Source organism: Echinops telfairi, unplaced genomic scaffold (assembly GCF_000313985.2).
Source record: "Echinops telfairi isolate 266 unplaced genomic scaffold, ASM31398v2 ScPeMD7_7457;HRSCAF=8495, whole genome shotgun sequence".
Taxonomy (NCBI): Eukaryota; Metazoa; Chordata; class Mammalia; order Afrosoricida; family Tenrecidae; genus Echinops; species Echinops telfairi.
The window spans coordinates 2,879,246-2,890,954 of record NW_022111357.1 but is presented as its reverse complement, the minus strand read 5'-3'; the positions used below and the strand labels follow the sequence as shown (position 1 = coordinate 2,890,954).

The 11,709-nt window shown below is 42.0% G+C and overlaps 1 protein-coding gene across 4 annotated transcripts in view; it reads left to right on the top strand.

Moving 5' to 3' along the window:
- Positions 1-11,709, top strand: part of EXO5 (exonuclease 5) — a 27,974-nt gene extending 16,265 nt beyond the window's left edge. For 2 of the 4 annotated variants that reach the window (XM_013005245.2, XM_045298728.1), the window contains exon 6: positions 324-2,092. In XM_013005245.2, the coding sequence (XP_012860699.1) occupies positions 324-1,450 (1,127 nt within the window). In that variant the 3' untranslated portion in view covers positions 1,451-2,092. Of the gene's footprint in view, positions 1-323; positions 2,093-5,259; positions 5,503-5,812; positions 6,021-10,203 lie in introns of those variants that run through there. The other 2 variants (XM_013005244.2, XM_045298729.1) reach the window with 2 other exon arrangements.

Genomic DNA, 11,709 nt, shown 5'->3' with positions numbered 1-11,709 from the left:
CAAGCCCTTAGTGTTTTGCTTTGGTGTGGTGGGATCATATGGGGCGCAATTCCCACACTGTGTCTCCAGTGTTGTCCCCTGTAAGGCTATGGGTCAGTGAAGGATGTCATGTCTCATAGTGGGGCCAGCCATATGGTCCGCTCTGTGGATTGGCTGCCCTGAGCCGGAATATCATCCTCAAGGGTTGGTAGGCCAGGTTGTGCTCCACTGTGACATAGGACTTTATGTAGTGGTGTTTTTTGTTATTCCAGTTCCATACCCATCACAGTAATTGCTTTTTCAAAGCAATGAGTATGCTATTTACCTTTTTTCATTTCTTTCAGAATTGAATTGTGAAACAGACATCAATGATTCAACCACAAAGGCTCACATTCCAGAGGAACCGCTCCATCGTGGCATTATAATGGAAAGGCTCATGAGGGATGATATCATGTATTCCACATTGAGAAAAGCCTCCAATTCTAATGATGAGATTAAAAGACACCAAGAAACCTACGGGAGAGAACTCAGAAAAGATATTTTGATTAACAAGAATAGCAGCCAAAAAACTAACAAATTTGTGGAAAATATAGTGAGTTCAAATGTTGTTGTGGATGAGAAACACTATAAATGTGACACACCTAAGAGGAGAAAATATAATTTAGATTTGATTAATCACCCAACAGACTATATGAAAACAAAAACCTTTCCATGTAACATATGCGAAAAAATCTTCAAGCAACCCATTCACCTTACAGAACACATGAGAATTCATACTGGTGAGAAACCTTTCAGATGTAAGGAATGTGGACGGGCTTTTAGCCAAAGTGCATCCCTTAATACACACCAGAGAATCCATACGGGTGAGAAACCCTATGAGTGTGTGGAGTGTGGCAAAGCCTTCAGACATCGCTCATCTCTTAATCAGCATCATAGAACTCATACTGGGGAGAAGCCATACGCATGTGATAAATGTCAGAAAGCTTTCAGCCAGAACGTTAGCTTGATCCAACATTTGAGAACTCATTCTGGAGAAAAACCCTTTACATGCAATGAATGTGGGAAAACCTTTCGACAGATTCGACACCTCAGTGAACATCTAAGAATTCATACTGGAGAGAAGCCCTATGCATGTACTACATGTTGTAAAACCTTTAGCCATAGAGCATATCTCACACATCACCAAAGAATCCATACTGGGGAGAAACCCTATAAATGTAAGGAATGTGGGAAATCCTTTAGGCAAAGGATACACCTTAGCAACCATAAAACTGTTCATACAGGAGTGAAACCATATGAATGCAATCGATGTGGGAAAGCCTATAGGCATGATTCATCCTTTAAGAAACATCAGAGACATCACACTGGAGAAAAACCCTATGAATGTAAAGAATGTGGAAAAGCCTTCAGCTATAATTCATCACTTAGTCGGCACCATGAAATCCACAGGAGGAACTCCCTTTCCAAATAATGTATAAAAACAGATTATTCAATATATGAACAAAAGCTAAATCTAGGCTTTTAAATTTTAAGACTCAGGATTCATACAGAAATTTTAAGGTTTTATATAATGTCCACTTTTAATTTGACCACTGTGTAAATATAAACTACAATAATAGCTACTATCTACTAACAGCATACAACATAATTAAGAATAAAGGATGATCTTTCACATTAAATAAGTTCAACATTATGAAAAATCCATTGTCCATTAACAAATATTTCTTCATGGGCATTCACTGATTGATAAACCAACATTTGCAAACCAATATTTAAAATATCACCATACCTCTTTTTTTATTTAAAAAGCTTTAAAAAAAAAAGAAGAAAAACTTTTTAATGGAAAAAACCTGCACATGATATGAAAGTCAAAATGTACAGAAGGCTATATTCAGTGGAAAGCCTTCTTTCTCTATCCCTATTTGACCAAACTGCCCAAAGAAAACCACTTTTCCTTTTCTTTTTTAGTCAACCACTTTTTCCATCTCTTTTTGTGTGTGGACCTTTAAAAAGATTATTTGTTTATACCCTCAACCCTACAAAACTCAATTCCAAATCATAGCAACTCTGTAAGACACTCTACAACTGCCTCTGTGTAAACCTTCATGGGAGCAGAAAACATGTCTCTCCCTCGGAGTAGCTGGTGGGTTTGAACTGCCAACCTTTGGTTAGCAGCCCAGTACATAACCTACTATGCCAGCAGAACTGTGTAGTACCAAGAGAATACAAATATATAGTTTTATTTTTTTAAGATGGTATGGCACCCTCTTAAGAAATATGTCTGCATATGTTATTACATCATGGAGGTCACGACATCCACCTGTAAAGTACATTATAATTCTTATTTGCAGCAGCATAGTGTCCATGGCATATAAATATTTTTTCAGTTCACTATAGGTGGACTCTTAGGCCATCAATTTTTTGTCTATACAATATTACAATGAATAATTTTTATTTTCCTCCGTTATACCTTTAGCTATATATACAGAATAAATTCCTAGAACTGGGATTTCTTTGTTAAGAGGATATGTATATTTATATTATGGATATTTTTTAATTGACCATAGAGGCTGGATCACTTTTTTTCCCACCAGTAAGACAGGGAGCTGTGTGTAGGGGCCTCTGGAGCAACAGTTCTGTCAGCCGTCAATGAGGCACAGTCAGAGCAGCAGCACTCCCCATCCTTGCAGCAGAGTGGGGGGTCGGGGTGGGGGAATCTGCATATCTTTGCGAATAGCAGCCAGGTCTACCAAAGTCTCAGCTGGAGGAGACGCCTCCCCACCAACTTCTCCAGTCCCTGGCTTCTGAGGCTGAAACTACCTGATGAGAGTCTCTAAAGAGGCCGTTTCACCTGTCTTAGTGAATATAACCTTAGCTGCAACTCCTTTAATGGGAACTGACCATTGCAGTAGGATACTTAGGATGGCAAAGTCGATCACAGAGATTGATTGACCGTATATAGCCTGTGATAGATGGTTGTTTTAGCTAGCTATAGTAAGCATGTGAAGGAAGACAGGAATGACATGACTTTCTAATTAATAGATATTAATTAATGAATAGGCATTCACTAATTAACACTTATGTTGTCACTCATCACAAAGGCCAGTGGTTTTTGTACTCGTTTCCAATCTTATAAAGGTTTATTTAAGTTTTAATGTTTCTGTAAAATGTAAATGGAATTCCCCTAATTTCCATCCCCATAGCTGCTCAAGATAGCATTGTATAAGACGTTAGGTTGCAAATAACAAAAGACAGGGCTAGTTTTTGTCTCAAAGGGGGACATTAGTTAGAGGGGTGCTGAAGTATCATCAAATCCAGGGGCTGTAGTACATGCCAACAGTGGGCTAGCACCAAGGCCTGAAGCACTTTGATGAAATATAGGATGTTTTTCCTACTTTGCTCCTCTACTCCTATTTCATTCTGACTCCCTCCCCCCCCCATGTCTCATTGTACATCACAGCTCCATCTGCTCCAGAGTTTACATAATATTATTTAGCACCATCCAGATAGAATCTGTCTACTCTTTCTTACTTCCAAGCTTTAAATGATACGAAGGTATCTTAGTGTCCCAGATGGGTCAGGTGCCCATCCCTAAACAAATCAATTATAGGCGGAGTTCAGTTTCCATGGGAACCATATGGATGGAATGGTGTTGAGACAGGACGGCAGGTCTGAAGGTGAGGTTACTGTTGGAGGTCCCAATTCCAATTTCAATGCCAGTTCATGGGATCAGAATTTTATAATTGGAAAAGGTCTAAGAATTCACCTAATCAAAACACTTCATTTTACAGCTGAAGATGGAGAATCTCCTTCTTTAATCATGTGTCCTGTTCCCAGGGTCACAATTTTTGGCTTTTTCTCTTTTTCAGCTACTTCTCAAAATTCACTAGCCTCGCTTCCCAAAGATCTTCCCTTCATATCTGAACATAACTACTCTTTGACATTATTAAGGGCTTTCCTTCTTACATCTACTGCCCCAGGAGATCTTCATAAGTTATGTTCCAGAGTCTGCTTGTTGACTGCCTGAGCTCAGTGCCTGTTCGTTTACTCTGCTTCCTCACAGGTACATCTCCCTCTGTTGATCACACAAATGCCCTTCCTCAGGGCTGTGTCTTTAGGCATAGTGTTCTCAAGGTATACATTTTCTCTGATTGCTTCCATTGATATTTTATTACATCTACATCTCTAGCCTAGACTTGCTCTGAGCTCTAGAACATCAATTCCAGATGAAACTCATCAGCTGAAACTCATTTCTTTCCTTTTCCCCCCCATCATCTCGTCCAATCAGTCACCAAATCTTTTATACTCGTCTATTTAAAAATCACCTTTCCCTTGCCATAATACTTCCTAATTGTTTAAGTACAATCCCAACTGATTTTTTATATCTAATTTCTACTCAGCTTTCTATCCTCATTGCTGCTAGAGTGATCATTTTAAAATACCTATCTAATCAAACCACATTGTTTCTTAAAATCCCTTAATGGTTTTTCATAAATTGAAGATAAAGGTTAAATTTCTTATTAAGACCACTTGGCTTGAAAGTCACTTGGCAGTGGCTCCCAAAATACAGACAAGAAACACCTAAGGGAGACTGCCCTTCACTGGGCTGGCTGGAGAGGGGTCACTGCCATCGAGTACATTCTGACTCACAGCGACCCTATAGGACAAGGTAGAACTGCCCCTGTGGGTTTCTGAGATGGTAACTCTTTACAGGAGTAGAAAGTCTCATCTTTCTCACAAGAAGTGTCTGGTGGTTAGCAGTTCAGCACAACCACTTACGTCACCTGTGCTCCCTGTGGGTGAGTGCCAGGTGGGTTGGGGGTGAAGGTCATCCACTTTCCAATGTTCTCTGCTTGAGGGCAAGCCTGTTCTCATCCGTAGCTAATGGTCAGAAGGGATCCAACAGAGAAGTTTAATCCACACGAGGACTCTGGAAACGGATTTTGGATGGTCATTGTCATCCATAGCCTTCTGCAAATGGGTGCTTAATAAAATATGTGAAACCGAAGGTCTGCGGATACTAATATGGAGGCCTGGTTGTGCTGTCTTAGAAGTTGGGCTACTAACTGCAAGGTTCACGGTTCAAATCCAGCAGCTAGCTAGTCGCTGGAGGTGAGGCTGTCTGCTCTGGTAAAGATTTACAACCTCCAAAACCCGGTATATGCACTACGTGTAGGAATCCACTTGATGGCAGTGGATTTCGTTTGGGGTTAGTCAGCCCGCAGAGGACTCGCGAGAACCGAGCGGCGGCGCGGAGGCCCCTGGGAAGAGGGGGGTCAGGGGACTGCGGCTGGGTATCCCCGGCCCAAAGCTGCAGGTAGCAGCGCTTCCTTCCCCGCGTCCTCAAGCTTGGTAGGAGAGTCCGGGAGCAGACCCGAGGCCTGAGCATCACGGGGTGGAGTCCAGGGTTCGGCGGAGAGAAGGCTGCCGAGTAATGTGGGGGTTCAGCGGGGGGTGCATTTCGGAGGCCAGGGGTCTTTCCGCCCGCCCGCTCGCCGCCTCCCTTCAGCGTCCTTCCCGGAAGTAAGTCGCCCCCGGGTAGAGCGAATGCAAAGGCCCCCGGGTTGACTCGGTCCTCGCTCCAGTAGGGATCGCGCCGTGAACTGAAGGACCGCGGTTGGCCTTGGCGGACAGGTCCCTCCCCAGGGGACACTCGGGGTCCCCACGTCCGGGCGCCACCGCCTCCGCGGTGTCCAGGGTGCGGGGAGAGGCAGTCCGCAGGCCCCTGGAGCCCAGCAAACAGAACCACCTGCGTCTGCTGGCCTGAGGCCGGGGCTGGGAGGACTCCGCGGGGAGGAGTGATTGATTGATTTCTGACTCTCTTACTTTTCAGAGAGGAGGACATGGATCAGTGAACTGTATCCAAGATATGAGGGAATCGTCATAGCCGAGGCGTATTTGCCGCAGGAGACAGGCGCGCGTTACCTGGGACCTGGAGGGGCCGCCCGCAGGCCAGCGAGGAAGCAGAGGCGGAGACCGGCCGTGGAGGGCGTGGTTCTGGAGAGGCCCAAGCCCCGCCCTCCCAGAGCAAGCCCTGCTTGGTAAGCTCAGTTTTCCGCCTTCCCCTGTGAGATCGGTGGTTTGGTTGTTTTAAAGAGGAAGCTCCCAGGTGAGAAGGAATTTCTTTTCTTTTAAACTTTAATCTTATTTATCAGAGGGTTTAGATGCACCGTCTTCCTTCTTCTTTGGGAAGGGGGAGAGAGCCACATGCACTAAATGCGAATATATATCTTATGTTATCTTTTGAAGCTTACTGAGTAGGAAAGAGTACCTCATTTTATAGATAAATACACGAGGGAAACGAAAAACTGGCCCACGATTACTCAAAGGGCAAGAAACATACTAAATATCACTATCCGAGTCAGGATCCTGCTCAGAATCCAAGTCTATGGCCACCCAAATGACTCCTGCTTGTGTTTTCTAAACAAGCCCAGAGTGGCACCGTGGGTTCAGTTGCCAGTCAAAAAGCCCACTAGCTACATTGTTCCAATAAAGATTTCCAGCCTTGGAAACCCAAAGAGCTAATTCTCTCGGTGAATCAACTCCACAGCAGTAAGTTTAGTTTTTTAAGACTCTAATCTGTATTGTTCTTCTCATACTTGATATCTATTTAAAACTCAAACTTATCCTAAGAAACAGAAAATTTGTTCTTTAAAAAAAAAAAAGTTTGAAATTATGCATTTGATGAATACTGATCAGAAACATTTAGATCTACCTTGAAATGATACAAGTATTTTAAACATGTGTTGGTCATGGTACCATGTGAAATCATCACATATATCAAAGGGATGTGGACTACAGCTGGCTTGGGACACCATGCCTTGCAACATGCTCTCTACTCTCCTGTGTTTGGTTTTTTTTTTTTCTGCAGAGGAAAGACCAGGTTACACATTTACATCTAAGTTGTCCATCCTAGGATATGGTTTGCTTCTTTTAGGTGAATAATTACCCAGAGAATGGCTCCTTTTGTGTCTTCGCCGTGACACATTTCACTTACCTGTTTAGAGCTATCCTGTTTTCAATGTTGTAGAAAGTCTGCACTTGCTGTATGTTTTAAATCTGTGCAGTCCAGTATGTGCCTCCTAGCCATATGTGGCTACTAAGCATTTCAAATGGGGCTAGTGTGACTGAGGAAATAAATTAAAATTTTTATTTACTTTCAATTGATATAATCACATGTGACTGGTGGCCACTATAGTGCACAACCTCAGTCTCGATATTTGTCATAAAATATTTTCAAGGGAAAATTGATTTGGATTTACTGTATTTCCCCTTTTGCCCTAGACAAGAATAAAATATACATAGTAATTGCCCCGTAAGTTTCTGGGAGCAACAAAGATTCTAACTTTCAGAGACTTCCAAATGCAAATAAAATCACTCAATTTGAAACTCGTTGAAATTTAAAGCACACTTATATTTTAAGACACTGCAAATGTGCTTTGTGTTTTATTGCTCTTGACGTGTCCTGTACGCCAATAACTATAGAATATAAGCAAAAGTTCTAGCATTCTTTTATTTTTATTTATTGCAAGTAACTAACTCTTCTGTATACATTTTCTATTCCATTAGTGACATTGAGACTCATAAAAATCAGTGAAGTATAACCATAATCAATCTCAGTTCACTTGTTAGTGCATCATTTCTTAAGCTTTTACAATGCAAGTCAATGTACTCAACTTTGCTTTCTAGAGTAGCAAAGAGACACTTGGTTCATAGTTACCTGGGTAAGTTTTAAATTCAGTCTCAAGTTTTTAATTTTCCTGGCACATAAAGTCAACTAGTGACCTGATCAGACTTGTTTTGCTTTCCCTGTATCCAAAGCTAGACCAATGAGGTTAGAAAGAAGCCTGTATCATTTGCCTAGTTTCTTGAGCTTGAAAATGTTTGAGAGGCAATGCAAACATTTTATGGGCATCCTCTACTTTTTGAAAGTCCACTTTATGCCACTTCACTTTTTTGAAAGATTTATAGTACCTGCTTTCACTAACTGAAAGAAATCTGAAGGTAATTTTTCCTTTGATGAAAAATGGGGTTAAAACTAGTGTTCCCCATCTGTTTGGCAGACTCTGTTAAAAGTGGCCACCCGCATCCCAGCAGTGAAAGTGACTTTGACAGGGGCCTGTACATACATGAGGTCCATTTTAAATAGGCTGCGTATTTATCACATCCTTCTTGCTTTTACTATATGTTAACATTATTTGGGGTTTCTGTGTTATTTGGTATAATTTGATTGGTTACTTCGGGGGTCTAGGAATGCTCAAAAAATTTCCCCATACATATTAATGGTAATTGCATCTTCATTTTATGCTATTTGGGCTTAAGAATGGTTTTCTGGGAAATACTCTACTTTCTGACAGCATAGGTAATTCATAATGTGGTCTGTTTCCTTGTTTAAAAAAAAAACATCTACCATAAACATTCTTAGGACAGTTGATGACATTTGAATATGGACAGGGGTGTTAGAGAAATATTATTATATTTGTTAGATGTGACACTAATATTATGATTATGTAGGAGAATGGCCTTATTTGAAAATATATGCTGAGTATTTAGATTTGACGTATTCTGATGTCTGTAATTGACTTTTAAGTAGTTAAGTAAACCACAAAGATACATAAACACGTGGAGAAAATATAGCATAATGTTAGCAGTGGTTAACCTCAATAGTGTGTATAGGGGTGTTCTTAGTCAAAAGTATTTCTTATAAAAGTAACAGCCCCCTCACCCCCAAAAAAAACCCTCCTACAGGAGGGTAGTGAGATAATGGATATGAAGCACTTGGTTTAATGTTTACCAGACAATAGCTACACAATATGTATTAACTATTACTTAAAGCCAGTAAGGGTGAGTTACACCCCACCAAGAACCTTTTCTCTGTGGAATTTGTATAATTATGTGTAAAAGGTCATTGCTATCCACAGGTTGCTTTGAGCATCCTCTCATTACTTCATGTTACCACCTAATGTATGAGTAGATTTATCTGTCTAATTAGTCATTGACTTTTGCCACATGCTGGTTTTAAGAACTGGATTTTAAGAATCATTGCAGAGGCACCATCTATACAATTGAGGTTTCTTTTGTTGCTGGTCAAGGACCCTCTATTGAAGGATGATACAAGTAAAATGGCAAATTCAAATATTGCTCCAGCATTTACAAAGATGTCTGTTCACTTAAAAATAATGAAACAATAATTTGAAGGAGAAAAAGCAAACCACCTTTTCTCAAATCTGAAGAAATTGAGACTGAGGTAATTTGCTTAAAGTCACATAGTATTAGTGGCAGATTCTGAAATAAAACTATCTTTCCACTTAAAAAATTTCACCAACTGGGCACACGTATATGGATAATGCCAAAAACCAAGACCAACCCTGTGTTAGTCTGGGTTGACTAGAGAAACAAATTCATAGACACTCAAATGTGGATAAGAAAGAGTTTTATATAAAAGAGCAATTGTATATTGAGAAAACATCCCAGCCCAGTCCAGATCAAGTCCATAAGTCTGATATTAGCCCATTTGTCCGATACTAGTCCATAAATTCTTCTTTAGACTCATGCAGCACATCAGCGATGCCGAATGCAGGAAGATCACAGGCCAGTGAGTAGAAAGTCTTGTGGATCCAGTGGCAGTAGAAGCATCTCAATGCTGGCACAGGTCTCCATGTGTCGCCTTCAGCTCTCTGAGTGTCTCAACAGCAGGAAAGGGAATGCAGAGAGAGAATGTGTCCTGCCTCCAGGGAGGAAGACATGAATTCCCCAGAATCCTCAGGAGAAGGCCATGTCCACACAGAGGCCTCATTGGCTTATGACCTGATTGACAGGAGATTATGTAACTGCCACAAACCCATTACCATTGAGTCGATACAGATTCATGGAAACCCATATGTTACTGAGTAGAGCTCCTGCACAGGGATTTATTTTTTAGATAGAATCTATATGGAAGGAGATTGACAGGCCTTTCTTTCATGGATCCCCTGAATGGGCTCAAACTGCCAACCTTAGATTAGCAGTCAAGTGCAAACTGTACCACCTACTGACCCTGAAGGATGACACAAAACATCTTAGTATAAAGTACATCTTCAGAGTGTTCCAACTCTGTGGCATCCCTAATTGGTCATAAATAAATAGGAGCCTCATAAAGAACTCTCCCTGAGTCTTTCTACCTCCTTGGTATTTGAAAATGATTTTGACGGATGTTTTTTGTGTGTAATATGTTTGTTTTTTCAGCCTGGTATGTACGGCCTTATTTGCCCAAGTCAGAAGCGGCATGGCTGAGACTGGGGAGGAGGAAAAGGGGTCTGCAGAGGCCTCAGGATTCTCAGACATGAGTGACTCAGAGTTCTTGGACCTGGAAGATAGTCAAGCATCAGATGCTTCACCCTGCAAGCCGGGTCCTTCTGAGCTCTCAGGAAAGGATGACAAGCCTGTAACTTTACAGAAGTGGAAAAGAGGATTGGCTGTCACATCACCCATGGAACGATTCCAATTTAAATACTTGTACGTCACTGACTTATCTACTCAGAACTGGTGTGAACAGCAAATGGTATATGGGAAGGAGCTTCCTGGCATCTTGGCACCTGAGCAAGCAGCTATTTTGGATGCTGGTGCCAGTATCCACCTAGCTAGGGAACTGGAAGTTCATGATCTTGTGACTATCCCCATCACCACTAAAGAAGATGCTTGGGCGATAAAGTTTCTGAACGTCCTGTCTTTGATCCCCACCCTGCAGTCAGAGGGACGCGTCAGAGAGTTTCCAGTGTTTGGGGAAGTGGAGGGTGTGCTGCTCGTGGGTGTGATCGATGAGCTGCACTATACAGTCAAGGGAGAACTGGAAGTGGTGGAACTCAAGACCCGCAGGCGTCCTATGCTCCCTCTGGAAGCCCAAAAAAAGAAAGATTGTTTTCAAGTGAGCCTCTACAAATATATCTTTGATGCCATGGTGCAAGGGAAGGTGACCCCTGCTATTCTAACCCACCACACCAAACTGAGTCCAGAAAAGCCACTGGGTCCCACCGTGCTGAGGCATGCCCAGCAGGGCTGCTTCTCTGTGAAGTCCTTAGGCGACCTGATGGAGCTGGTCTTTTTGTCATTGACACTGTCTGACCTTCCAGTCATTGATATGCTGAAGATTGAATATATCTATCAAGAGACTGCCACTGTGCTGGGTACAGAGATTGTTGCTTTTGACGAGAAAGAGGTGAGAGGTCAGGCACAGCACTATATGGCTTACTGGATGGGCCACCGAGAGCCTCAAGGGGTTGATGTGGAAGAGGCTTGGAAGTGTCGCACATGCAACTATGCAGACATCTGTGAGTGGAGGAAGGGGGGCTGGGTGCTCAGCTCTACACTGGAGCCCCAAGCCAAAAAAAACAAGTGAACTCATGGTTTGCCTTCAGGAACTGATCTCTCCCGCGCTTCACGTACTCCACAGAGTCAAAGAGGAGCCATGTCTGAGCTTGGTTTTCATGAAACTTGGAGGATTTTTTTCTATTTCTTCAACCCAAAATCTTTCTGAAATCTAGGAGCAAGACTCGGGGGATGAGTGGGAAAGGTCTCCCTGAAACTGCCATGGACTGCCAAGAATACAGATGCTCACCATGGTTAGAACAAAAGCATCCTTCATCTTGTATGCTTTCCTAAGAAAATGATCCAGTGTGTGATAACTCCCTTTTTCTCAATCAAGGTTTCCTATGTTTTACATAATAAAATGAAATGCTGTTCAGGACAGTTGAA